General features: G+C 31.2%; 3 protein-coding genes across 3 annotated transcripts; all 3 read right to left on the bottom strand.

Moving 5' to 3' along the window:
• Positions 1–31: 31 nt before the first annotated feature.
• LOC145617618 (cationic peroxidase 1-like) lies at positions 32–2,831 on the bottom strand. Its single transcript, XM_081672337.1, has 4 exons — positions 2,601–2,831; positions 1,149–1,340; positions 797–962; positions 32–505 (listed from the first exon to the last, which is right to left on the bottom strand). The coding sequence occupies exons 1-4, from the start codon at positions 2,829–2,831 to the stop codon at positions 111–113; spliced, it is 984 nt and encodes a 327-aa protein (XP_081528463.1). The 3' UTR covers positions 32–110.
• Positions 2,832–8,239: 5,408 nt separating this feature from the next.
• LOC145616315 (cationic peroxidase 1-like) lies at positions 8,240–10,688 on the bottom strand. The gene is made up of 4 exons (XM_081671013.1): positions 10,393–10,688; positions 9,468–9,659; positions 9,207–9,372; positions 8,240–8,784 (listed from the first exon to the last, which is right to left on the bottom strand). Exons 1-4 carry the CDS (start codon positions 10,609–10,611, stop codon positions 8,393–8,395), a joined length of 969 nt encoding a protein of 322 aa, XP_081527139.1. The 5' UTR covers positions 10,612–10,688; the 3' UTR covers positions 8,240–8,392.
• A 4,973-nt stretch (positions 10,689–15,661) lies between these two features.
• On the bottom strand, positions 15,662–20,032 carry LOC145616316 (transcription factor bHLH61-like). Its single transcript, XM_081671014.1, has 4 exons — positions 19,822–20,032; positions 19,604–19,726; positions 18,096–18,266; positions 15,662–16,013 (listed from the first exon to the last, which is right to left on the bottom strand). The coding sequence occupies exons 1-4, from the start codon at positions 19,897–19,899 to the stop codon at positions 15,930–15,932; spliced, it is 456 nt and encodes a 151-aa protein (XP_081527140.1). The 5' UTR covers positions 19,900–20,032; the 3' UTR covers positions 15,662–15,929.
• Positions 20,033–27,994: the final 7,962 nt, after the last annotated feature.

The raw sequence follows: 27,994 nt of genomic DNA, 5'->3' as shown, positions 1-27,994 counted from the left end.
AAAAAACCAAAAAATTCTCTTTTTTTGCAATTCAAATGCAATAGATGTAATAAGACTAAGTATACAAAAATATTCATAGTGTCAACCATATGTCCATATACGTAATAAAATCAATTGGTTTTGCTGCAAATAGTTCTAATTTCTCCATTCGTGCCAGTAAGTACACTCAAGTTACCCATCTTCACCATTGCATCCGAGAAATCAGTGAAGAATGTTGAAGAACTCGAGCTATAAGACGAGACTTGAGAGTCCGTGGTTCCGGTACCATTCCCATTATACAATTGTTGGTCAGAGTGAAGAAGACCTTCTTGGCTCAACAAGTTGGTGTAGTAGGCATTGTCGAACGTTGTTGCACTTGTTTTGTCAAGTGGCGAAAGGTTGTTGTCTCCTCCACTACTAGGACAATTTGCTTGCAAAGACGTCGCAAATGTGGAGTTTATATTAATTTCGTTATAGATACGTGTTTTGAAAGTGGTGCATCTTGCTTGCCCTATAGTGTGAGCACCTACAATAAAAGAAATACAACTTTAGGTGAAAGGTAATACAACATCACTAAGCTAGTAATGCTTCATTGAATAATGTATACATTTCATGATATAGGATATAGTGCATGTCCATTGCATATTCTAAATCAATTCAATAATAAGTTCATGCATGCATGTTGCATGAGCGCTCATGCATGCATGCATGGACGTTTGTTTCAATTTTTGTACATCATTCTTCTACAGAATTGACTCGTACCCTTATTTACATTGTTTATTTTAATAAAAGATGAATTAGTTGCATAATAAAATACCTGACAAGGCTACCATTTCTTGGGTAGTAAAGCCTTTGTCTGAAAAAGATTTGATGAGCTCATTTATATTCAAAGTTGGGGCAGGAATATCGGAATTAGCCAAGCTAAGACTTGCTGTAGTTGAATCTCTTCTCCCCAACAGTACCGTCCAACTTGGTCCACCAAGCTGAAAAATGAAAAATAATTTAGAAATTAGAGTGTTACAAAAAAAATATAACAATTGGAAATTCATGTTTAATAAGGTTGATGATGAATTTATAATTGTGATTCGAAAAAGAAATAAATCAAGTTGCTAATCAATTTATTATTAGAAATTTCATTATGATAAAAAACAATTGAAGTACATGCTTACCGCAACCACAGAGTCTCTTGCAGCAACAGCTACAATATCAGCACAAGATACAACTCCGGGACATAAATTCTCAACTTGAGACTTTATTGTGTCTATTACTTCATACCCCCTCACTGAACCAGCATTAGGTCTTGCTGTTTTTTCTCCGGTGAAGTTTGAAGTGTCGTTGAGCAAAATTGAACCATCACATCCCTGTCAATCAAAGAGAGAAGACAAATCAAACTTCTTAACCTGATTAATTAAGGTTATCATCATAGCCTACTCCAAATTATAAAGTAATAAAGCATATTGGAATGGGCTCGCTTCCAACGTACTACTCTACTATTGGACGATCTTAAATTGAGGGTGTACATATTGGAATGCAAGAAACTTGAACATTTCCATAAAAGGAAAATTATTTTTCTTCACTCTTTGTCAAGTCTTGTTTAGCTTGTGTCTCTATATTCATTGCTTCTTTAAGATAATGTTAATTACGACAACCAATAATCCAATTAAAACTTTACTAAAAACGTTCTTGAGTATGCGTTACCCTAGCTTTTAAATATTATGCGCGTAGCAATTTGCATCTTACGTACTTGTGTCTTTTACCTTATTGTGTTACTTTATTTTTTAATTAGTTTTAACATTTTTTTTTGTTGTGGCACTATATAATCACTTGATTGTGGCCGGGAAACCACAATTTGTGATTTATACTAAAGATAGAAAACATTGTCATATGCAAGTATGTATGTGGAATTTTGTTACATTTAACTCAAATATTTAAAATTGTGCATTGACAAAAGTGAAAGTCAAATTGTTGCAACTAATTAAATAGAAGAAAAAAATAGAAAGTATAAAAAAAGAATACACCATTACTAAGCCCAAATAAATAATAACTACGAATATTTATGGTACGTGTTCATGTCATAACCAATTAACAATTCGATTTTTTTTTTTTTTTACTGATGTTATGGAATACTTAAATCTTTAATCAACAGTACGCTTGTATAAGCTTAAGAAGAAAACATGCATGGAAAATTATTTACTTCTTCTTTTCTTTTTTGTTTGACCCGCTTTGACTTTTACACTATTCACCACCCCTTCTTTTACTGTCTTTTGTGAATAATAGGTAAGCTAAGGGAAAACATATTCATGTGGGCATGTGGGATCTTTTTGATTTCATTTCAATAAGTACTATCATAATATATAACTTTATAACTTTACTTATGGAGAGTTAAAATTATTGAATATTAAAGTTTTGCGTTAGCAAGCGTGATAAAAGAAACAGGTCAAGTAAAAAAGAACGGAGAAAATATTTTATTAAGAAAAGAATGAAATCAAGCTCAAGAGTTGAACTAATCAAATAGTAGTACCACTAGTACGTATAAACTTAACTAGATGAAAAGAAATCATATGCATGAACATCAACGTACTATTGATCCTTGAAACACATATTCAAACTTAGCTACTTACATTAACAAAACAGTCATGGAAATGAAGCCGAAGCAAGGATGCTCCCATGCGAGCCTCACTCCCCACAGCTGATTTAACCGCAGATTGAATTGTGGAGAGCGCATTTGGGCACGAGGTTGAATAGAAGTTTGATGACAACTGAGCCGTAACAGCTCCTATTAGTGCCAAAAGCAAGCAAAATTGAAGCTTAAAGTCGGAAAATTTTGATGCAGAAGACAATAAAGAAGCCATTTGTACTGTGTTAAGGATATGTGAGTAAGAAAAAAATTAGTGTATAGATTATGATTATTGTATGTATGTAGGTTGGCTTTCTTTAGAAGGAAGAATGCATACATATATATATACCGTATATACGTGTGTGACAATATCAAGAGGAATGATTCTAGTCAATATTTCATCGCTCACTATGTTAGGTTTGTAATAAATGCCATGCGAGTTGTGTTACAATAATAATTCATGACAAACTCTTTCAAATCAGATTAATCAAATTATATGTTTGTATTCCTTTAAGAGTTGTTTATAAATTAGGCTATGTTTTTTCACCTTATTTTTGCTGAATTGAAATTATTTTACTGAACTAAATTTATTTTTACTAATCAAAGCTTATTTTTAATGATTTTCTATTATATTTGTTCTTTAAAATTTTTTGGTTTTGTTGAACTGATAAAATTATTTTTACTGAATATTAATTTTTTTTTTTTTTTTAAAGTTAAAGAGAACAGGACATAAAGAGTTGATCAAAACCACAAACAATTTTAATATATGAATCTTACAGAACCAAAATTAGTGATATACAAGTAGTTTACACTTCTTAATGATTTATGCAAACTAGGAATAGCTTAATGATTTACACTTCTTACTTCTAAGAGGATTTCATGAGTGGACTTATGGTATACACGTTGCATTCTTTCTACTCATCAAAGAATGATTTGTTGTTACAACAAAGTCAAAAACACATCCACTACGCAAGTGCACAAAATAAAAGATGAAAAAAGAAAGGGAAAATAAAAGGCAAAGTATAATTTTAAAATAATCACATAATTATTGATAGACTATTGTTTAACTAGATTCTTTATCATTATAATTATTGTAATTATGCCGTTGCTTGGTTTTCAATTGTTATACTCCTTCCGTGTCTTAATAAGTGTTACATTTATCAAATGCGGACGTGTTTTAATAAGTGTTACACTTCCTTCTAATGTCATATCTTTCTTCTTTCATGGTCCCCTCCCAAACGCACTACCTTCCAATACATTTCAATAAATAATTACTCGTAAGTCACTATCTTTCTTTTTAAATTTTTGGGAAATTCTACGTTATAAACATGAAGACTTCGAAATTCTACGATGCGTCCAAGGATTTTGAAAAGTTCACACTGTAATCCCAAGGTCCAGTTAGTAACTCTGTTGTACCCTTGACACTAATTTTCCGTTAATGGTGTCGTTATCTTAAACAAAGCAGCGTATGATTGGCTTACAGAATATTTAAAAAAATACAAACAAAAAAAATAAATAAATAAAAAATACCAAAACCACCCCCATGGCCAGCCCGCTACCACCGCCAGCCCAACCCCCTTCCCCCGGAGCGTCGGTCGCCGCCCAAACTCCTTCCCCTCCCCCAATGTCAGCAGTCCCCCGACCACCTCCCTTTTCCCTACAAACACCACACGAAATCCAGCAAAACCTCCCAAATCCCAACCCCAAATCCCAAACCCTAACCCTCGAATTACGGCAGCAGAATGCTAGAGCAGAGAGAGAAAAAAGGAATATGAGCAAAAGGCGGCGGCCGACGGCAACGGTGAAGGGAGGTGTGGCTTGATGTTTTCTAACGATTTCAGAGATTATTTTTAGGTTTCTTTGAGGGGAGGAGGAAGGGTTACGAGAGGTTTTAAGGGAAATGGGATGGTGGTCGGGGTAGTGCCGGCATCGGAGTAGAAGAAGGCCGGGGGTCTGGGCGGTGGGCGGCGCTTGAGAGGACGGGGGTAGGGCTGGCCGTACGTGGGTTTAGCGACTGGCTGTGGGTGGCTGGTTTATTGGTTTTGGTTTTTTTTTTAAAGATGATGGAAACTTAACGATAAGGGTATAACATAGCTAGTTACTAACTAGACCTTGGAGTTACATTGTGGACTTTTCAAAAACCATGGACACAATTTAAAATTTCGAAGTCTTCAGGGTTGTAACGTAGAATTTCGCTTAATTTTTTAATATTACAACTACTCTATTTACCTCTTGTTTCATATTTTTATTTAAGTCTGTTAAATTGCCTGAAACTATATGTCGTTCAAAGCGTAACACTTATTATAGCACGGAGGGAGTCAGTAGTAAAAATTACATTTCTTTCATTTTTATAACCAACTCAATCTCATATTACGCACTCATAATCAACACATTCTTCTTATAGTACGCACTCAAATTAATTAGCTTTGAAATTATGTTATACAGTATATATTCCTCCATTCGGGTATGTTTGCTCTATGTAATTTTCATGGTTTATAAGATACGTTCTAAAATATAAATATCTCCAATAATCCTATGCATGTAAAATTAAAAAATAAATAAAAGTAATGAAAAAAATTAAAAAAAAAATAAAAAAAAAACCCTTTCTTAAAGTGAATATTTCAACAACTCTAACAAAATTTCACATGGCTACATTATTTCTAATCAACATTGTAAAAATATACGACAAAGAAATAGGGATGGAGGAAGTACAAATTATGAGTGCACTTTCTGTATATCTGTAATGCTTTATACATGCATGTAGTATATCTTACCAAATTTGGCGATAAAGATGAACTGCATCAATTACTAAAAAAAAAGGTTGGGTAGGGGAAAAATCTGTACTTTGATACTACGTCAAACCTCTATCTATAATTAGCAATTGCATTAATTATTTACTAATAGTAGTTAAACAGAAGAAAAATAAATGCTTTGATTAAAGACTAAGTCACTACTCTTCCTAAAATTGGAAATTTAGATTATTTAATCGGTGTATGTAGTAAGAATAGATATTTCAACAAACCAAAACATGTCATGTAGTCACTTGTGGTGTTCTTGCGCATGTTTTGACCAACTAAATTTCTTGATTCATTGACCCCATAGTGGCCCATACAATTATCTCCTTATATGCATTGTTTTGAATCATTAATTAATTTGCTAGATATTTCGCTAAGATTTTTGCAAAACTAGATAATTTTGCCAATTTTAAACTAGTTTAGAGAGTTTACTATACGTATATATTATGTGCATGTAGCCCGTTTAGGGTATACCTAGCTCTAAGTTTACGCAACGCGTTAATTTAAAATTTATTGCCCAATCAAGAGGTGTATGTAGAATAATGAGCTAAATAAAAAATCTTTATTAGGCATTTAGGTTTACATAGAGCGTCATGTAAAATTTCAAATCCAATTATATATTTTGTTATTTGATTCATCAATATCTATAAATATTCATATAAATATGTTTTAATTTAAATATTTTATAATCAAATGTTACTCTACGTATTGCATGTGCATTGTATTCAATTAAAACTTTCAACATAACAAACTTTTTTTTAAAAAAAAAAGAGGGCGGTTGGGGGGGGGGGGGGTGGGGGGATGGAATAATGAATTTAGAATACAGTACTAATTAAATTACATAATTTAAAAATTTTCCTATTAAGCAAACATTAAACATCGCTTTTGATGGAGTATGGTTTTAAAATTGGGTGTAATTTTGAATATTCCCATAGTATGCATGCATTTTATTATTTATATCCATCATTGAGCATCATTTTTCACCATTAATTTTCCATGATCAATCAATATCTTCACTAAAACTAGTAATGAATGCATGTAATATTCAAAAGCAATCACATATTAAGAGCTAAAATTGTATCTCCGTATACATTGAAATGAATTTTTCACTCTAACACAAAGTGTGAAGTATTTCCTCTGCATTATTTAAAATGGAACATTTGTCATTAGATGCTTGATTGCCATGCTTTATTTAATTCATTAATAATTTTTATTACAAATACATAAAATTTATATAAAAAAAATTAACAAAGTATAAATCGAGACAAAATTAACAAAGTCCCACATGATTATAATTTTATTTCCTTATGTATAAATTTTACTTGGTGTAAAATTAAAGTGTTATATTTAAAACAAAATAGAAAGAGTAGTACAAACTTTTTCAATTTTTGAGAACACTAAAAAGTAGTGCTGTCAAATTTCAAACTGAAACCGTTTAACTGCCCGAAACCGACCGACCCAAATGAGAACCGAACCGATTAAAAACCGATTTTTTTGAAACCGAAAACCGACCCGAACCGTATTTTAGTAAACCCGAACCCGAATCGACCCGAATAACGTTAAACCGTATAAGAACCGAACCCGTTAACAAACCGAACCAAAAATAAACCGAACTGAAAGAAAACCGAACCGAAAAAGAACTGAATCGTATCTAACCCGAAACCGATTCCAACCCGAAACCGTTTAAACTGGAAAAAAACCGCTTACACCAAACTGTTAGCAAACTGCTACCCGTTTGCACCGAACCATTTAAAAACCGAACTGATTGTAAGCCGAACTGGTTATAAACCGAACCGTTTATGAACCAAACCGCTTCTAAATCGAACCGTTTACAAACTTTTTTATATAATTAAATAGATTTTTTTTTTGACGGGAATATAATTAAATCGAACTGTTTACAAACTTTTTTTTTTTGACGGGAATATAACTAGTAAGATCAGTATGACTAAACTTGAAACAGAACATAATATGTATTTATAAAATCAATGAGAATTTGTTTATAATATGATGCCTAAATATGAAATGAGTCGCGACTTTATATAAAACTTGTGAACGCAAAAGGTTAGCAAGTACTATCAAATTTCAAACCAAAACCATTTAACTGCACGAATCCAAACAATTTTTGAAACCGAAAACCGACCCGAACCGTAATTTAGTAAACTTGAAATGGAACCGATATGAATGACGTTAAAGTGGTTAAACCATCGAAGAACCGAACCAGTTATAAACTGAACCGAAACAGAACCGAACCAGTTAAAAACTGAACCGAAAAAGAACCGAACCAGTTATAAACTGAACCAAAAAAGAACCGAACTGTTTCTAACCCGAAACTGTTTGAACCGGGATAAAAACCGTTTACACCGCACCGTTAACAAACCGCAACCCGTCTGCACCGAACCGTTTACTACCCGGACTGTTTACAACCCGAACCGAATTAAAACCGCTTAAGAATAAACCGAAACCAAATCGAACCGATAACTATTTAAACCGAACCAAAACCGACCCGTGAGACAATTAAACCGATTCCAAACCGACCCGATTAAATACCGAACCGAAACCGAACTGTCAAACCGTTTTGACAGTGCTACTAAAAAGTATTTGGCCCTTCAAAATACACTTGGTTTCGCACTTGCAGTGTCCAATTTTCAAGATGATTCAAGTAGGCCTTTATATTGAGCCCAATAAAATAGTGTTGTAAATGGGCCTTTGGATATAGTTTAGAATACTTGCATGCTAAACTAGTTGGACCACCAATTTATAATACCAAAGAGTTAACATGCAAAATTCTTCACAAAAATTGACCAATCTTTACTAAAATGAAGCTTGACAATAATTACATTAAGATTATATCACAATTCAGTAATCCATACAAATATCATAAATCACCCCAACAATTCCTATTTCCTTTAAAAAATACTATATATATAACATTATAACAAGCACAACATTGAAACTCTAAGCATTTTTTTTTTTGTTTTGGAGTGTAAACTTAAATTTAAAATCAGTTAGTCTTCCTACAATTAGTTCTAATTTCTCCACTTGTGCCCGTAAGAACACTCATGTTACCCATCTTCACCATTGCATTGGCAAAATCGGTGAAGAATGTCGAAGAACTCGAACTATAAGATGAGACTTGAGAGTCAGTTGTTCCACCGTTCCCACTAAACAATTCTTGGTCGGAGTGAAGAAGACCTTGTTGGCTCAACAAGAGGGTGAAGTATGCATTGTCGAACGTTGTAGGGCTTGTTGTATCAAGAGGTGATAGGTTGTTGTCTCCTCCATTACTAGGGCAATTTGCTTGTAGAGATGTTGCAAGTGTGGAGTTTATGTTAGTCTCGTTATAGATTCGTGTTCGGAAACTAGTGCATCTTGCTTGCCCTAGAGTGTGAGCACCTACAATATGATGGGAAAAAAAAAAATCAATTATACATGATATTTGTTTATACATTAAGAAGTAATATTACATACACTCATCACCCATGCCATGTTTGATAAGATTAATACCATAAAGTGCATGCGTGTGTAAGTATTATAACGCGCGAAAACTGTACTTAATTCCTAAGTTTTTGCTTAGATACTATTATTATTGTGTGACGGTCTGCTAACTATACCTTAAACCTTTAGCATTTTATTAAAATATTTTATAACAGGATGTGTAGTTGTATAGATTATGGGTTCATGCAAAAATGTTTATAAAACAATTCGAAAATATGTGACTAATATATATTGTACCCAATAAATAACAAAGAATATATGTAATGTGTCAAAAAAACAAAAAAAACTTCTAAAAGGGTGGATAGAAAATGAATAAATACCGGATAAAGCCACTAATTCTTGGGTGGTAAAGCCTTTGTTAGAGAAGAATGTAATGAGTTGGGAAAGATTCAAAGTTGGGGCTGGAACATTCGCATTTGCTGCACTTTGACTTGCTGTTGTCGAATCTCTTCTCCCTAATTGCACTGTCCAACTTTGTCCACCAAGCTAAAATTATGGAACAAAAGTATGTAATATAATTAGATCAAGTACGTCACTTTCCTTTTTTAACATACATTTATATTTTTTTTTTTAAGTCTTACCGCAACCACGGAGTCTCTTGCAGCAATAGCTAATATATCTGCACAAGATACAACACCGGCACATACACTCTCAACTTGTGATTTTATGGTGTCAATTACTTCGTAACCTCTCACCGAGTTTGCATTTGGCCCGGCTGTTTTTTCTCCAATGAAATTTGCAGTATCATCGAGTAAAATTGAAGCATCACATCCCTATTGAACCTCCACATGTACAAAAGTAAATATTTTGTTTCAAAATAGAAACGGCTGGCAATTAAAAGAGAAAGTATAATTTTCTTCCAATGAACATATCCTACTACACATGCATGTATATAAACGCTTAAAAAGATAATTATTCGTTCAACATTTTGATATTACTATATTTGTCATCCATCACTACGTAAGTATTAAATGCAAATTAATTATCTGTTAAAAAAATAAAAAACCTATTATTTGAAAATTTGTAAATATAGACTGAATTGGAGTAACAAAAAAAGTGAAATTCTTGATTATTCTTTGAACATTTTGGGGTTACTTGGCTAACAATAATTAATTCTTCAGTCGTAGTTTTTCAAATATTCATTTCAAGGTGTCATGTACAAACTATACTTTAAACATATATGTCATAATCAATCTTAAAACTTCTTTGAAATATTGAATTTAAATAAATTAAAGTATATACAATCTAAATAAACCATATATGTCATGATCAATCTTAATACTTATTTGAAGTACTGAACTTGTATAATAATGATTCTTTGAATTATTGAATTTATATGATAATGATATGATCGTATCATCATATCAAAAGGAAAATTAAGCATTTAAAATTGCATGAAAAATGATCATTGATCAGTTATAAACTTAAGTAGAAGAAAAAATTGCACGTATACTAAAAAAACGAACTATTTGATAAATGAAATAAGTGTTGAATATATAGTCTTACGTTAACAAAGCAATCATGGAAATGAAGTCGAAGCAAGGATGCTACCATACGAGACTCATTCTTCACAGCAGCTTGTACCGCGGATTGGATTGTGGAGAGCGCATTTGGGCACGAGCTTGAATAGAAATTTGATGATAATTGAGCCGTAGCTACACTAATTAGTACTAAAAACACGCAACACCGAAGCTTAAAACTAGAAATTTTTGATGTAGAAGCCATTTGTATTATGGTATGAGATAGTATGTTTAAGTAAAGTGTGTAATACGAAGCAAGAAGCTGGCTTAAGGAAATTTAATATGCTTGCTATCTTAAGTGATTGTAATAACAGTGGTTGGTTTGAGGCGTGTATATATATACATATTTATGTTGTTATTATTTTAACAATATTTATTATTATTATTTAATATTTATATTTAGGTGACAATATAATTAAGATGTGAACAATTCCAGTCAACAAACGACGAAATTATTCGGTTGGCTAAATAATGAGTTACTTTGTATTAGCTTATATAGTTATAGTCTTATGTCATAAAAAAAAAATACGTAGTATATAGTTATAGTCTTATAGAAGAGGAGTTACGAACTGACTGTAGCCCAATTTAGACCGAAATTTATATGTAGGGAGTATTTTGTGGTCATATACTTTGTATATATTTGTCGTATATATTAAAAGATTTGTTATATGGTGACTTGCATTTAAGGTTTATGGATTACTTATTCTACGGTCATATAGATGTAAACTCTCTACATGAAGCAAAGTACGGTGTAATTGCTTGACGTGTCTCAAAGATATACGGAATAATATTTGACACAATTTGAATTGCACCAAACACTAAGTCAATAAATGTAATCCGAACTTAATATAATATACATGGATAAATGTAGTTCTTATCCCCGTATATGATATTGAGAGCTCATGCACGGTCAAAAACGTTTCCTTCAACTTTTTCATGACGGAGTATTAACAAGGTAAATTGATGGATTGCAATTCTACTCTTTTTTTTTTTTTTTAAGAAGAATTGCAATTCTACTTAGCCCAAGTGCCCAACTAATTGTGTGCCTTTGCAAGTGTATATATTAGTGACGAAAATTTATTTATCTAACCAGGCCAGTGAGTATATTAACCATTAATAATATTAAATTTTATTTTAAGAACTCAACAACATGCAAATTCTTTTTACCTAATCTTCAACAGATAAAAGTTGCAAAACATATTGTATTTTTGCTTCCTATCAAAGCCATTGATTCTTTATTCCCCTGCCGCCTGCCAATACTCATACACGTACGCACACCAATGATTTAAAGAAGAATGTTAAAAAAGCAAGAGCTCGAGGATTTTTTTTTTTTTTTTTTAACAGATAAAAAATAAAAAATTCATTGTTAACCACCGTTTAAGTCGTTATCAAAATCATAATTACGTATGTGCGTGGTCGGTCCACTATATAACTCTACAATAAACAAGCTCCAGTAATTTTCAAGGTTTTTCTCCAATAAACAAGCTCCAACATCTACAATAAAGATATTTAACCAAAATAATTGTATAAAATAATGATAAACTTCGTATGTATAAGATTAGGGTTACCCAATTACAATAAGAAACCATAATTTCAGGGGAGTAGTCTATATTTCTATATCATTATTCATGTTGTTATTTGACTTATTTCCCCAAGCCCTTCTTTAATAAAATGATATTGTTAAAATATAACTATGATTTTTAATTCTAAACAATTGATGTATTTTATGGGTATTTTCTATATAAATTAGTTGCCCCACTTGTTTTATTATAAACTCCATACACAATTTGATCATTAATTTGATAAATTAAGTTCGATTATGTATTCTAGGACGTTATGTGATTTATGATACATTTAAAGAGTTGATGAGCTTTGACATTAATAAGTAAGATAAAATACCTAGTTTGAAATGGAGGGAGTGCCTATTTTTATCGCGCTTGAGTGAAATCTCTATTTAATGATATGATGGAGCCAAAACCAATTGTACAATTTTTGCAAATTATTACTATCAAATTCAGAGATGAGATAATATATTACAAAGTAATTATATAAATCAAGCAAATGGAAATGAGAAAATATTCAAGTTTAGCTTCATGATAAATAAAAAATTATTTATTTAGTAGCATTTTTGTAAATAAGTAAACAACTTTTATTAAATGCGAGTCTCATAAATGTTGCTTTATTTACAAAAATGTCATGCTAACTGAATGTTTTATAGATTTGTTTATGATAATGCCACTAGATAAACGATTTTTGCTATCACGACGATAAAATGGGGCTCCTTCAAATGGAAATTGGAAAATCTATATTAACATAATAAGAGATATTAATGATAAATAATGCGAAATAAAGACCATGAAAAAACAACAAATAAAAAATGGACTAACGGAAGGATTATATTTAAAATAACCTAGACTAATACTTATTATCCCCAAATCAATTATTTAAGCGACTCATAGATTTTAGGGGGCATAATGAAAGCTTTTACATGCTCTAATTAATTAGTGATATTAAATTACATTATTATCGCGTTTAATTAATAGACCTATAGCTAGCATTTGATTAAAAAGTTAGTTAGCTACACGTATCAATTTGTGAGAAAAAGAATGTGGCCAAAGAATCCTACTCGTTGTAACTTAGCTGTATTTGTACTGTCTCCATACAAAACAACTTTGCTAAAGGATGGTGACAATTGACATACGAGTATAACATTGAATATGGGTCATTTATTTGGAGTATTAAGTATCGAGATAAATCATGAGAGTGAGGAATAGCTCGAGCGGTTTATGGCTCTTTAAACACGCAAAAAAAAAATATCGAGATAAATCATAAAAACAGGTAATCGCTAAAACGAATAATGTTACATACTTAGGAAAATGGATTCATGAAAGCTTAACCGCGTCAGATTACTATAAATAATTGAGCATGCAGAAAGAAATAAAGTCAATGACTTTAACTAGAGACTAAGTTCACTTTCTAAGAAAAGAAAGACCGAAAGAAAGGGTAGTTAGTTGAGACAATTAATTAATGAAGTATCCCTACAATATACTTCCTCCGTTTCTTTTTAGTTGACACGTTTCTTTAGTCATGTTTGCCAATATACTTATTCAATAATTAATATTTTTAATTATCGATAAGCAAAAATTATGAAAAGTTAATACTTTGAAAGTATATAACGTGAGGAATCTAACAAGATCTCATATGACTATATTTTTCATTACGTATATAGCACAAAATACGGTTAAAGAGAGGTGGATGAATAGTGCTAAAGTCAAAACGTGTCAACTAAAAAGAAACGGAGGTAGTATAATAAAAGATGATAATATAATTACTTAATTAGTGTATAGGAGATAGCTTTATCTACTGAAACATGTAATCTTAGTCACTTTGTGGGGGTACTTACGCATGTGTATTGCCACCTTAATAATCTTGATCTTAATCATTGGACCTTTCTTAATTATCTCCTTAATCTACGTACGCGTTATTTTGTTCCATAACTTGCCCGGATTATGCCAAAGATTAAACTTTGATGTTACATTATTAGCGTGTGGCTGATTGGAGAAAGAAAGCTATAACTTTAGGCACTAATTTGGATCTTATATACATCTGAACTGAACTGAGCCTATACCCGGCTGATAATAACCATAACTTAGTTAAACCGATAAAAAATGTAATTGATCTGACCTAATAAAATTTGGTCTAAACATGAGGTTTGTCTTATCCGAACTTGACTTGAACTCAAAGGTCAACTGCTCTAGACTAGACCCATCAATGAGAATTGTCTTATCTGAACTTGACCAATATTCGAGGATTATACAATCTGAACCTGATCTGGACCCATAGTAGTTTGGTCAAAAGTTCATCCGAACTTCATATGTTCAACCAAACTAAATTTAAATTGAGCTCAAAATATAACGATACAAACGTATTCGCTCCAATCCAATATTACGGAGTAGCTCGCAAGCCATACCAAGAGTATCCCGAACTAAATACAGCCCGTACCAAAATTCAATAGAACTTAAAACTATAATTTAACCTTTTTTTTTTTTTTTTTTTTTTGTTTTTGCAAAAAAAATTTAACCATTTTCTCCCAAATTTGAAGTGACTCAAACCGAGCTAATTTGAACCAATTGAAAATTCTGAGCTAACGCTATCCAAAATAAAGATGAACCAACTCGTCCATAAGACCATAACGTATTTGAACCTGAATCACTGACCCAATTCTTAATCTCACTGCGTCAGCAAAATCTTGGACTGGGTTATTATAGTTCCAACATAATCTTCTGAAATTGGGCAATACTTTTCAAATTTCAATCTAATCCAAAATCTAAAATACATAATACGCTGGATATTATGGCCCGTTAAAAATGACCCATGTTCATGTAATCATGTTTGGCTTTTAAGTTGGGCTCTATAACCTTTTATCCAACTTGGGTTTGTTTGCATATGTTACAATTTTTATTTTTTTTTTTTTTTTTTTTTTTTTTTTTTTTTTTTGAAGAAGAAGAAGAAGAAAGAAATTACAACTTTTGAAAATAATATATTTCCTCTGGTCTTATATTAATTAAGACATCGAAAATCACTGTTTATTAAGAATATACATCCCAAGTCCCACATGGAAGAAATAAGGAGGAGGAGAGCTCCTTATTAATAAGATATTCACTACACTAGTACAAGGCTTTTTGGTGCCCAAAAATAAATCTGTGCGTGCTTGGCCGGCCCAAAGCAGACAATATCATACTAGTGGGTGTATGAACGTGTGCGGAGGCCTTAACAAGTGGTATCAGAGCAGACTGTTCGGCCCGAACAATACGGGCATTGTGTGTGGGACGGTTCCCATTGTAAAAATTATGTTAATTTCTCTAAATTTGTGGTTTACAAATCTTAACTTTATTGTTATAGATGACATTATTTTTTCCTATCAAAAAACAAAATATGCATCACTTGATTTATTCGGCCTAAACATGTCTATTTATATTGATATTATAATAATAATTGTAATTATTAGCGCAAAGGTTTACTGGCATAGATAGTTTCTCATTATTGTTGATCATCAATAGTTATACAATAGCAACATAACACCTATTAGGTGTAGGAAACGAAACTTCCTAAACATATACTACGTAAGTAATGAATTGAACAAATGAGAGGCTTAAGAGCAATTCATAGAGTTAATAAAGTCAGTAAGTCACTGATGGCATGCATTCACTTAATTAGCAAGTACCAACTAGTATTATTACTAAAACATCATAATGTAATGGTACACTTAGCTTAATTTCAAGCTAACCGCGGGAGGAACAACAAGGGATTCATGAAACTCTCCAACCCGTTCAATAACTAGGCCTAATTTACGTACGATAGATCTGCATAACTTTCATCACGAAGAAGTGAGAGCTAAGGCATCGCAACGAAACTTGTCATTACACAAAATAATCAAATGATCCTATAGCTATGCCAAAAAACAACAATTTTTGACATGTAGAGTAATTACGTATATACGCATTACTCTACGTACGTTGTTGTCTACGTACTCTCACTCCAATTTCTGATAGCTTGTAACACTGCTTGCCTTACTACTTGAGCATCCAAGCTATCTACTCCTTCATTCTGCAATGCATATACATACAATATAACTGTGTTCAAATAATGAAAACAAAAATGAAGGCAACATCACTAAGAACATGTAAAGATTCAAAATAAATACTTGTTACATAATAGTGCTAGTTAATTTTATGTTAGAATTGTAGTTATTTAATTAGGTGATTGTTTCAACAAAATAAATAAAAGTTTGCATTTTCTATATAAAAATTAATATTCACACTTATAGTGTTACGTTGAATGCATGCAAATATGCAATATCCTCAATGTAATGATACATATGCTTGGGTAGTTGGGTTAACAAGATATACAAATATGTCAGCAACTAGGTTACTTACGTAGCCACGTAGGTGAGTAATATACTTTGTGTATGTACTATTAATTTTATTTTGATGAAATCTGTACTATTAAACCTTAATTATGTTCGTAAAATATGTTAATTTAATGGATGTTTTGCACAAGTTTAAAAAATATGAACATCAAAGACCTAATCCGTATGAAAGTTGATAAAGTTTTAGAAAATATTTTTTTCCTTGGACGTTTAATGAATCTTAATTATCTCTATTAGATTGTATACATATTTGATCGAATTAACCATACACCAAATCTTAAATTAGGCATACTGTAATTAAAATTTGTGTGAACATTATATTAAAGAGCTAGCTAGTCAACTGCTCTATCCTCCATCACTTTAAAGCATATAATTAATGAATGGTCTCATCTGTACTTCCTACCTCCATCAATATTTTCTCTCTATCATGTAGCAATTTTATTTTGTATCAATACACAATAGATTTATTAATTCAATCAAAGTAACTAAATGCTATTATGCTTTCCTAATTTAATTAGCTTTATCCGACATCCAAACCAAAGTTTAAAACTTATTACATTAGTATTGATTAACTTATTATTACTACAACGAAGTATATGCCTATTGTATAATTTCCATGTTTTACTGATCAAAATTTATTTTTATTTAATATATATATATGTATATATATATATAATATATATATATAGGGGAGGGATCCGGTGAGAATAGGTCCATATGTGAGAATTCATACTTATATGAGAACTGATTTAAAATTTAGAACATGTGAGTAAAATTTTAGAACATGTGAGTAAAAATTTAGAACATGCGATTTAGAATTTAGAACATGTGACTCAAATTAAAATTCTGAACATATGAGTAATAAATTAGAACATTTGTGTGAGTAATAAGTTTAGAACATCTGATTTTAGAATTAGAACAAGTGATTAAAAATTTAAAAAATTTGCTTATGAAATTTTAAACATATGCGTAAAATTTAGAACACCTGACTTAAGATTATGAACATGTGAATAAAAATTTAGAACAAACTGATATAGAATATAGAAAGTGTGAGTAAAGAATTTAGAACATACGTGTAAAAAAATAGAACATACGCTTTAAAATCTGGAACATATAATTAAAAATCTTAGAACACACGTTTTAAAATTTAGAACATATAAGTTAAAATTTTGGAACAAGTTATTTAAAATTTATGACATCAAACTCAACTAATTTATGGTTTAGAACATGTGAGTACTAAATTAGAACATTTGATTTAATTTAGAACACCTAAGGAAAAGTTTAGAACATCATATTTAAAATTTAGAACATACAAGTAAAAATTTAGAACATAAAGAGTGTTCTCACATAAGAAAAATTCTCACAAGAGCCTTCCCTATATATATATATATATATATATATATATATATATATATATATATATATATATAATGAAGACATATGATCTTACTCACTACTCCAATCCGTTAAGTTTGTTCCCTTAAAATCTTGCCATATAACCAATTCTCAATTTTTTTTTTTATTTTTTGGAAACATAACCAATTCTCAATTGCGAGAGCTTAAACTGTTAAAATAATATTTAGGATGCCCTAGTCAAGGAAGTATAAGTCCAATGTAGTACATGTTATACTCTAAAATTTGGGTGTCAAAAAAAAAAAAAAAAAAAAAAAAAAAAAAAAAACTCTAAATTCTGAGAAAATATAATGTAAAGAAAATGCAAAAATTTTAGAATAATATTGTTAATTAATAGAAATACATACCTCCTCACCAACAGCTTCGAGCTCAAAGCGATCTGTACATGAAGCTTTAGCATCCAGAACTTCGAGTCCAAGCTCTTCGAAGGCTTCAAGTATTGAGACCAACAAGCCAGGGCAACTTCTTTCTGAGAACACATTCACTAAAAACCCTTTTTCTAGGGTTTGTACACTTACCTGAAAGTCGAGAAAACACATGTAAATATTTCTATCATGATTATCAACATTTGTACTTTATAATTACTAAGTTGCTAGTGAAGATTGATCAACATAACATATTATTAAAATTTCTTTTTTTTTTTTTTTTGAAATCATATTATTATAATTTCTTACACATAATACGATCAATGAAAATAGTTTAAGAAAACAAAAATGAAAGTATAGAAAGTACTATGGTCAATGATTGTTATTATAATGAAAGTAGTACTATTTGATTAGCTTCTTAATTCATGAAATAGGTACTAATTATAATGGTCATATAACACTTATAATGGCCTCTATATACTCAATCTACATCACCTTTAGTTGTTTGAAAACTAGGTCAAATGGATACACATGTAAAAATAACATTTGTAGATAAATACCGATCAATTTTCATGTTTTAGCGATCATTTGGTGTGGTCAAATAAAGCTCGAAGTCCTATTGTGTAGATCTCTTATTTTCCCTCTTCATTTTCGATTTGAACAATGTACTCACATTTGTATTTAACAATCGTCACAAAATTTTTACTTGAGATTTGAAATGTATTTTGATTTAATTATGTATTAAATATGTTAGTACACCTTTTGGAAAAATATGACATGCTCTAAATTGCCAAGAAAAAAAAAGAACTATTGAACTTCTATACTCAAAATATCAAAGGATCTATTATACAAATGTAAGAAAATAGTAATAATAAAGAAGATCTACCAATTAGACAAAAAAAAAATGGAGATCAAAAGATTATGCAAATGAAGTCATGCCAAGATCGATGTTTTATTTTTTTTTTATTTTTATTAATTTATTTATTCTAACAACGCAGTACAAAGAGTAAACCTTTTATTTATTGATAGGTCTAATTACATGTTCAAGTAAAATGTCAAGAAATTATGGCTAAGAAATCAGCCCACAACATAGAAAATACAGCAACAATAATTAGACAAAAATCTTTACATACAAATATCTATACATTATTTTTGGCTTTATTAAGAACTTTGAGCTATCTTCAAAGCTTCAATTTCAATTCCAAAATTTTTGGCGCATCCCACAAAATGATTAGCTCAAAAGACTTGATGAAAAAAATAAATAAAACAAATGTCAATAAAGGGTAGTTTGTGTTTTAATAATTTGTTGTTTAATTTATAAATTAATGTTTTACGTACTACTTGAATCAAAATAATTAATATAGCTAAAATGTTTAGTAAATATAAATTTAAACTTGTAATATTACTAATTTACACAAATTCAAGTAAACCATAATTAGGAATCCCTTAAAAAAAAAAATTTAAAAAAAAGATGAAGAAGAAGAGTATACCTTAGGAAATGGACTAGTGCTACTACTACCACAACCACTAATGTCTTGATTAAGCCTTTCAATCTTTTCCTTCAACTCTTGAATGTGTTTTGATGCATCTACTAATATAGAAGCCGAGTTCACCTGCATACAATAACCCGAAACAAAACAATATAGATCGAAAAAATTAAAGATCAAATGATAGCAAAAAAGAATAACAATGAACATAATACACATACGGCGTTGGAGTTGGTAACTGAACGGAGGAGCTGGTATTTCTCTTGCAAAGCAGCCCTCTTTTTATCTTTAGATGACATGATTATATCTCTATCTAGATCAATCGAACGATCGATCGATTTGTTTGTCTTTCTCTAGTGAGAAGTGAGTAGCTAGTTGTATAGTATGTGTTTGGAAGTGATGATCAAACAAATAAAATGATAAATCGATCTCTGTCTATTTGGGTTGCCCTGAGAAAGTGGGAAGGTAAGAGAGCCTTATATATAAATTCAGTCTCTTTTGTTGTTTGTCTGCTGCTGCTGCATATCATGGGGTGGTAGACCACATATATCTTATATTACTGTTCAAGTGCAACTACATATTTTAGACTAGACTAGACTACATATATTCATATATAGAATAATCATATTAAATAAGTACTCGTACTTCGAACTGTATATTGTAAATTATCTACAAGTGTCTCCATGTAGGTTGGCCCAAGATGGGCCGGTTGAAGTGGGTTAAAAATTACTGAGTTAAAAGATTAGTCGATTTGACTTAAACTGGTTAATATACGCTAATAAATATATAAATAAACGTGAAAAGTAAGAAAACGAACCTATCAGCTAACTTGGTGGACCAGTTTAAATCAGTCTAGGTCAAGTTTGCCTAGCTAGCCAAGTGTCACGAGTCATCTCCTACACCAAAGATGGGCGTCAACTGAGTCATTAAGCGTGGCTAGGGGGCTTGCCTTTAGTGTTTGGCAGCAAGCTTCTCCCTATAGATCGAGTTTTGTTTTGTTATAACCTTATTATTCTAGTGAACAACCACTTGACAATAAGATAATAATAAAATTAATAATGGGATATTTGGGGACCAAAATAAAGTCCAAATGGGCCCAAATTTGGGGGTCCACCATATTTTGGGCAAACGAAGACTGTGGTGATGTCGATTTCCCAAGATGAGATCCTGAAATACGAGTTTTGGCAATGAGGAGTTTGAAAAACGCGGGAAGCTTCATTCTAGAAGGTTCCACATAACTGTTTGAGGTTCTTTTGTGGAGTATTCTGGAGAGGAGGGCTCTAGAATATTCAAGGGAAGTCTTGTACATAGTAGAATGTATTTATGTTCTTCTATGTATGTACATAAGTGTTGTAATAATGCTCATAGTCTTGTACATTTAATTCTTGGAAGGAAATATGTCAAAAGCTAGCTCTTTGTATATGTTTCTGTGGAGGTGGGAACAGTAGTCTAGTGATCGAGTAGTAGTTTAGAACCCTCCATTTGAGGAGGTTAGGAAAGTATCTAGAAAAGTTTTGTAAGTAGGATGCAGCACTATAAATAGACTCCTAGGCTCATTTAATTCGTACATTTCAAGTTGAGAGTTCAACAAAGTAAGCTTTTTTAAACCCTTTTATCATCTTGAAACTCAATCTCTTCCTTCATCCACTTAGAGTGTGTGAGGAAACGAAGGCACGAGGGTGCCAAGTTAGTGTTTGGGCATACTAGCAAAGAAGTTAGCTTGTGTTCTTAATTGCCTACGACAAATATTTGTAAATTTGGACGGACTGAGGCACTTGCCTTACAGCCTTAGTCTAACTAAGCAAGAGGTTTTTCTTAGCACTAAGGGGACGTGCTAGCAAGTGCATTTGATGCGCACAATGGGTTGTGCTATGTTGGGCAAAGAAAGTATGACTCGTCTTACAATGAACTAAAGCAAGGGGCACACGGTGTGTGACTAGAGTAAAGTAGTTACCATGTGACATTAGGCAAACCTAAACAATGTCCATCTCCATTATAAAGTATTTCTACTCAAAAAATGTTAGTTGCTATACATTTGATGTTGATCGAATCTCCTACATAGATTAAGCTTAAGAAATTTTAGCCCGATAAATGTCTCTTTTTAAATATTTAATTATCACAATCCTTCTATTTGGATGTTTAGAGAGTCATATGTATGACGATGAGGTAGATGAGTTCTATATAAAATTTTATAAATCCCTAAAAACTTCAACAATAAGTTCTCAACCTTTTTTTATGAGATTTGGCCGTACACAAAAAGAAATTCTAAAGAGAACTAGAACGACTAATTATATCCATCATGCATGCATGACAGTGGCGTATCCAGGAATTCCAAAGAGTGAGTTCAAAATCGTGAAAAAATAATGAAAATATTTTAATTAAAGATTTAATATATAAGTTCAAATTTCATATTGCATTTAAATTAAAAAAAAATTAAATTTTTTTTGTAATAATAAAAATAAAAAATCTACATATAAAAAAGCATTTTTTCATATTTTTGGAATTGTGTCAATACATCATCACTAAATCTAGCACAATTTGTATGTTTACTAATTTATCGTTTTATGAGTAAAATTCTAGTTTTTTTATACAGTAAATGTAAATTTGTTTTTTTTTTTTTTTTTTTTTTTGTATTTAGAGAGCCACAAGGGCGGGGTGAGATCGATCTCAGGATCTCTGATCCTAGAATCGGGAGGAAAGCTCTAACCACTTGAGTTATCCCTCACTCTCAGTAAATGTAAATTTGTAACTCAATAAGACAATAACTTTTATCTCTAAATTAATAATTTAACATTCTAACTTCTAACTCCAAAAGTATTACACACAAATTTAAAACCCCAGCAAATATATACAAATGAATTAAACACTGCCAATTATAGTATCAAATAATTAAATATATCAAGTAAGATTCTAACTCACAATTAACTACAGTATTTAATTTGTCAATTATATATCAAATTAGGCAATTAGCATTTATCAAATAGTAATAATCAGTTAAAATTTTAACATAAAGAGTTAATTAAATCTCAGTAAAGTAGTTGTTGTACTGTACTCAAACGCTCAGTGTTGACGGGCTCGGAGTTTCATTTTCTTGAACGAGTGGATGAATGGTGCGCAAGAAAATGGATGGTGGGTGCGTGCAGGATGTGGCGATGCTGAGTTAAGAGAGGGAAGGTTGAGGTTGGGGTTTCAATTTGGGGGGAAAGGAGATAGGAACTAAGTTTCTTCCATAATCAATTCATATTTTATGTTTTATGATGAAATGTCCGAAAAATTAAAAAAAAAAAAAAAAAAAAAAGATAAGTGTAGGGATCGAACTTGATCTACAAGACTGGTTCAAGGTAAAAATTACTATTGAGCTGCACTTCAACTTCTAACATAATAGCTCACAAATAATAACTATAACCTTTTTTCAAAAAAAAAACTGTGGGTTCAATGAACTCGTTTGAACCCCACGTGTATCCGCCCCTGATGCATGAATCCTGTGTGTTTTAATTTATAGTCTACAATCTTAAAATGTCATGGCATTCCAGCTTGCACTCAAGATTACATCGAACACAAGAAGGGAAATAAATGTTATTGAAGATTGATTTGCATGCTAATTGATCACTAATAATCTCGAGTAAGTTTTGAGATGTTATTCAAAATCAATACAACAGTTTCTAATTGACTAGATAAGATATAGCAAAATTCATTGTACCCAATTATCAGACAAAATTGACTGATCTAGCTAAAAATCGATCAATTTAAATGTCATACCTTACCTTATTTTCACTTATTCGAAAAAGATAAAGATATACAATTTCGGTTAAGGGCTAATAAATTCATACATGATAATTATTATTTTATAACAAATAATGCCTATATTTCTATATCGACTATATGTGATAATACATCCTCCGTTAACTATTACTTGCAACATATACTGTAAATGGATGCTAACTATTATGTGTAACAAATGTTTTATTTTATTTTTAAATTATCATTTCTTTCAATCTCTCTCCTCATCACATGCATCCAACTTTTTCTCTCTCCATTTTACACTCACAAATAACTTTTACCTAGGAGTCCGCAAACACCCCCTTTATTGCAAATAATAGTCAATGGAGGAAGTATAATGGGCGTACGTGGGGCAAACTTGAAAACGGGAGGATGTGATGGAAGTGTAAAAACAAAATTAAATTTGCATGAAAGCAAATATATACAAAAATGAACATGCACACATACAAAAAAGAATCTACTCGTGATCCGACCTAGTTTTAGAGAGTGAGAAGAAGCTGTCAAAGCTTCCTATTTAGCTGTCAATGCCTCCAAACATTTCTCACGGGGGTATTATTAACAAGCCTCCCTAATTATCATATCAACTCTATCTTTGTTTCTCATATTTCTTTGATCTTTTTCCTATTGCTTTTTCATCATTTTATTATGGATTTTTCCTAACTTCTTCTAATTTTATTAACTTCAATTTCTTTTGTCCGATGATATGGTCACACAATCACATTCTTGGTTTCTTCTTTTACAATATAAATATTGTATGGGTCTATATATTGAGTTTATAACAAGTAGTATATATCGTTCTCAAACCCTTTTAAAGGGACACCATATGTTTCATACATTCATTTATGGAATGTTATGTGCATATGAGTAATAACTTAGTTTTCGTTTAAGACCGAAATTAGTTTCATCTAAGATTAGTTAGTTAGTAAGTTCTAAGTATCAATATATTTATCTGGCCTATGCATAATTCAATAATGCTACCATCTCTAGCGTAATTGATAAATCAATCTAAGATTGAGTCTTTATCATGTTGGCTCTTGGCATTATCGATAGATTATATAAATCGATCCTAGGTTTCAACCATCAAATTAATCTCCCCGCTGGGTTTGAGGAGGGCCCATGCCGCATCCACACTTCAAGCCCAACGAGCTCTCGTGTGAGTAATTATTGATTGGTACACCCGGGTGTACCATGAGCATGGTACACCCGGCCCAAAACAGTCTTCATTGTGTAAAACGCATACCCCAATCAACAATATAAAAGGCGGAGAGAACATTAAGTTGATTAATAAAGAACATTTAATCTAAAAAGTACATTATACCCTGAGTAAAAGAACACGACCATTTAGGTAGGAGGTAGTTTTTCCTTTTTTTTTTTTTTTTTTTTTTGATGTAAAATCCAACGTGGAAGACAAAGTGTACCATGCTCATGGTACACCATGATGTATTATGTAAATTTCAATTTGTAGTAGCCAAATTACCCCATCCATAAATGGCTCTTGGTGTCATATCACTGATGTATAGCCAGCTATGCCCAAGTCGATGTTCACATGCACACAGAAAAGGGTGGATAGAAAGAGAAAATGTGTAAATAAGAATGAAGAGCCAAATCCAATTCCCCAATTTTCATGGAAATGTCAGCGTCGAGTAGAGGCAAAAATTCTTGACAGTACGTGCATCATTTATATGCCTGATTTCCCTATGCATCACCCTCCTACTTCATTAATGACCCATAATCTTATACGAAGTACGTGCATCATTTATACTTCCTCCGTTAATGGTTATTTGCAACAAAGGGGTATTATTTGTGAGATATAAAATATTCCTTTGTTGCAAATAACCGTTAACGGAGGAAGTATATAGCATTACTAGGATAGAATATACATTATTGTTATAGAGCATTAGTAATAATATCATCAATTAGGGATACATAATGATAAAATAAATAGGACATTGATTTTCAAGAATCAATTTGTGTAAAATATATGTGAGACAAAAGTTTTAATTGTAATGAGCCACAAGAATATTCTAACCAATTAAAATTCTTTACTTCTAAATATACTTTTTTTCACGTTACCTTTTATATTTTTAAATACTGGCACCTCGTGGTTAATAGTAATGTTGTACATGTTTACAGATAAAATTCAAATGCTAATTTTTAATACAACGTATACATACAAATGGAGAAGGTAGTATCAAGTAACTTATAGGCATTATGGTTGTTGTGATAGATCATGTTGCACCGGTTATTATGGTACTTGTACAATTGTTAAATTGGTCGATGGATGGAATTGCGGAAAGTGTGGAAAAGTATCGTGTTTATGTAATGTATTACTGTATAATCTAGCTAGCTATATATATATACTCCGTAAATTAGAATTACTCTAGAAAAGCAATTAAATTGGCTAAGAGATCAAACTAACATAGCATAAGATTGGGCATTGGCTTTGTGCTAGGTTAGTAAAAAAAGAAAGATTCACATAAAATAAAATGTCCCTCAGTTTATATTATAAAATAAATAAATGGCCCTAGTTAAGAACTTAAGACTCACGTACCCACTAATTCACGTGCTTCTATAAAATGATTACAAGAAAACAATAATCTTACACCATAGGTTACAATACTCCTTTGTCTCTTGGCCTAATTTTATTCTATCACATTATGATCTTAGCATTAGCCTCCAATATCTTTGATAGGAGTCCATAAATTGCATCATTTTATTTCTATTCCTTCTCTCTCACACAATCACAAATTTTGTGAAAAGACATGCTTTGTATGTGCTTAAGTAACTATCTACATTCTTCCAAAAAAAAATATATATATATATAATAATAAAGCTACAAAACAGAAACTATCTACATGATTAAAAATGTTATATATTCATAATAATTAAATTATACTATATAGTTTGATCTTGGTGGTTAATTGCTCTATTAATACTTCACTGGTTCACCCCCGCCGGCCGACTAATTTGTAGCCTAAAGATTGTTAATTATTATTGTTGGGATCCAATGAGAAGATTTTTAAATTGAGAAAGATGAATGTGCAAAATTTTTAATAAATATACACATTTTTCACTATATGTGCAAATTTAATTTTTAAGTTGATAAAATTTTTTAATCTTTTGGAAAAACAGAAATTATGCACATTATATACCAAATTTGAGTCATATTTTATTTTCATGTAAAATGCTTCTCATTTTAAGGAACTTCACATTTAACCCAATATTCAATTCAATCGTCATTAGTGGTGGTCCTCCATCTATCTATACTAATTAAGACTTGTAGCAATCTGCAAACTAAGGTATATAAAACACTTGACTAGCACACGCAAGCATACAAGCTAGCGTTAATATGGAAAGTGAACAATCTCCATCCAATTGTTTGGAGAGAATTGTAATTACATTATTGTCACGTGGTGCAATTGTTATATAATATATATCTTTCGCAATTTGTATTTGAAAATGATGATTGTGAATACATTCTTAATTGCGTAGAAAAATTAAACTAGTTGTGGACCACATACTTGTATCAGTGTATGTGCATATTGTTTTAGTTTCGATATCAAGCCAATGTTAATCTCCATTAAATTACACATACCACAAATTACTTCTTATCAATATTTGTTAGCACACAACTTGTCATGCTTTAACTTCATTGATCTTTAATCAAAAGTTTTGTCTACATCAATCAATTGAGTTCTTATATTTAAAGAGTATGTATATAAATCAATTTTGGGTTCGATTTAATCATCAGCTTAATTAATTTTTGTTGAGATGATCCTTTAACATAATATTAAGAGTTAATATAACATAAAAGCCACAAATTTGAATCTCATCTACCCCTTCCTTTTAAAGTGAGATATTAATATTAGATATGGTGGGTCTTATGTTGTATCCATACAACAAGCTTATTACAGTTATGATTTGGAACCCTATCCTTTTTTTATTTTTAATCTTTATAGGAGACTTTCTTGATCGAAGCTAAGTTCTAAAGCGGCTAAGGAGTAAACCTTCTAGATGAAATTTCGAAATTTTGTTGCTTTAGTAGTGTGTTCTAAAGTTTTTCAAACATATAATACAACGGATGCAAGAACTAATAACAAATAATTTAACAAACAGTAACAGTATAGCACACCTATTTAACAATATGTTAGGTACATTCATCAAGAGCTATTAAGAGGAAATAAATTTCATTGATTGTAAGAAAATACACAGATTATAGGATGAGATTAAAACCTAAGATGTTTATATAGCATCCCAAACCAAAAACTATATAGTAAAATGTTATATCGGTCCCTGAATCGCCATATCAGGGGCAATGTGTTCCATTGACCTGATTTTCGATTCAAAACATTTTGTGTGAGACTGGACTCACCTGAGACCAGACCCATAATCATTAAGGCGCGGGTCTGATAAACCCAACCAAAGCCCGCGCGCCAACATTTTATAAAATCGATAATATTGTCTTATTCCTGATAAAAATCATCTTATTCCTGACTAAAATAGTCTTATTCTTGATAAAAATTAATTATCTTATTCCTGACTAACATCTTTATTTTGTTTATGATATTCCTGATAAAAATAATCTTATTTCTGACTATAATTTTCTAATTCCTG

The sequence above is a fragment of the Chenopodium album genome, chromosome 26 (assembly GCF_948465745.1).
Source record: "Chenopodium album chromosome 26, dcCheAlbu1.1, whole genome shotgun sequence".
Classification (NCBI taxonomy): Eukaryota; Viridiplantae; Streptophyta; class Magnoliopsida; order Caryophyllales; family Amaranthaceae; genus Chenopodium; species Chenopodium album.
Note: the sequence above shows the minus strand (reverse complement) of the source record. Positions and strands in the feature narration are given on the sequence as shown.

Coding starts and splice junctions, on each gene's coding strand:
- LOC145616315 (XM_081671013.1), bottom strand. CDS start 10,611: ATGGCTTCTACATCAAAAATTTCTAGTTTTAAGCTTCGGTGTTGCGTG. Junction 9,660..10,392: donor TCCATGATTGCTTTGTTAAC/GTAAGACTATAT, acceptor GAGGTTCAATAG/GGATGTGATGCTTCAATTTT. Junction 8,785..9,206: donor AGAATTAGTGGCTTTATCCG/GTATTTATTCAT, acceptor ATCATATTGTAG/GTGCTCACACTCTAGGGCAA.
- LOC145617618 (XM_081672337.1), bottom strand. CDS start 2,831: ATGGCTTCTTTATTGTCTTCTGCATCAAAATTTTCCGACTTTAAGCTT. Junction 1,341..2,600: donor TCCATGACTGTTTTGTTAAT/GTAAGTAGCTAA, acceptor TTTGATTGACAG/GGATGTGATGGTTCAATTTT. Junction 963..1,148: donor CAAGAGACTCTGTGGTTGCG/GTAAGCATGTAC, acceptor TTCATTTTTCAG/CTTGGTGGACCAAGTTGGAC.
- LOC145616316 (XM_081671014.1), bottom strand. CDS start 19,899: ATGTCATCTAAAGATAAAAAGAGGGCTGCTTTGCAAGAGAAATACCAG. Junction 19,727..19,821: donor CAGTTACCAACTCCAACGCC/GTATGTGTATTA, acceptor TATTGTATGCAG/GTGAACTCGGCTTCTATATT. Junction 18,267..19,603: donor GCACTAGTCCATTTCCTAAG/GTATACTCTTCT, acceptor CTCGACTTTCAG/GTAAGTGTACAAACCCTAGA.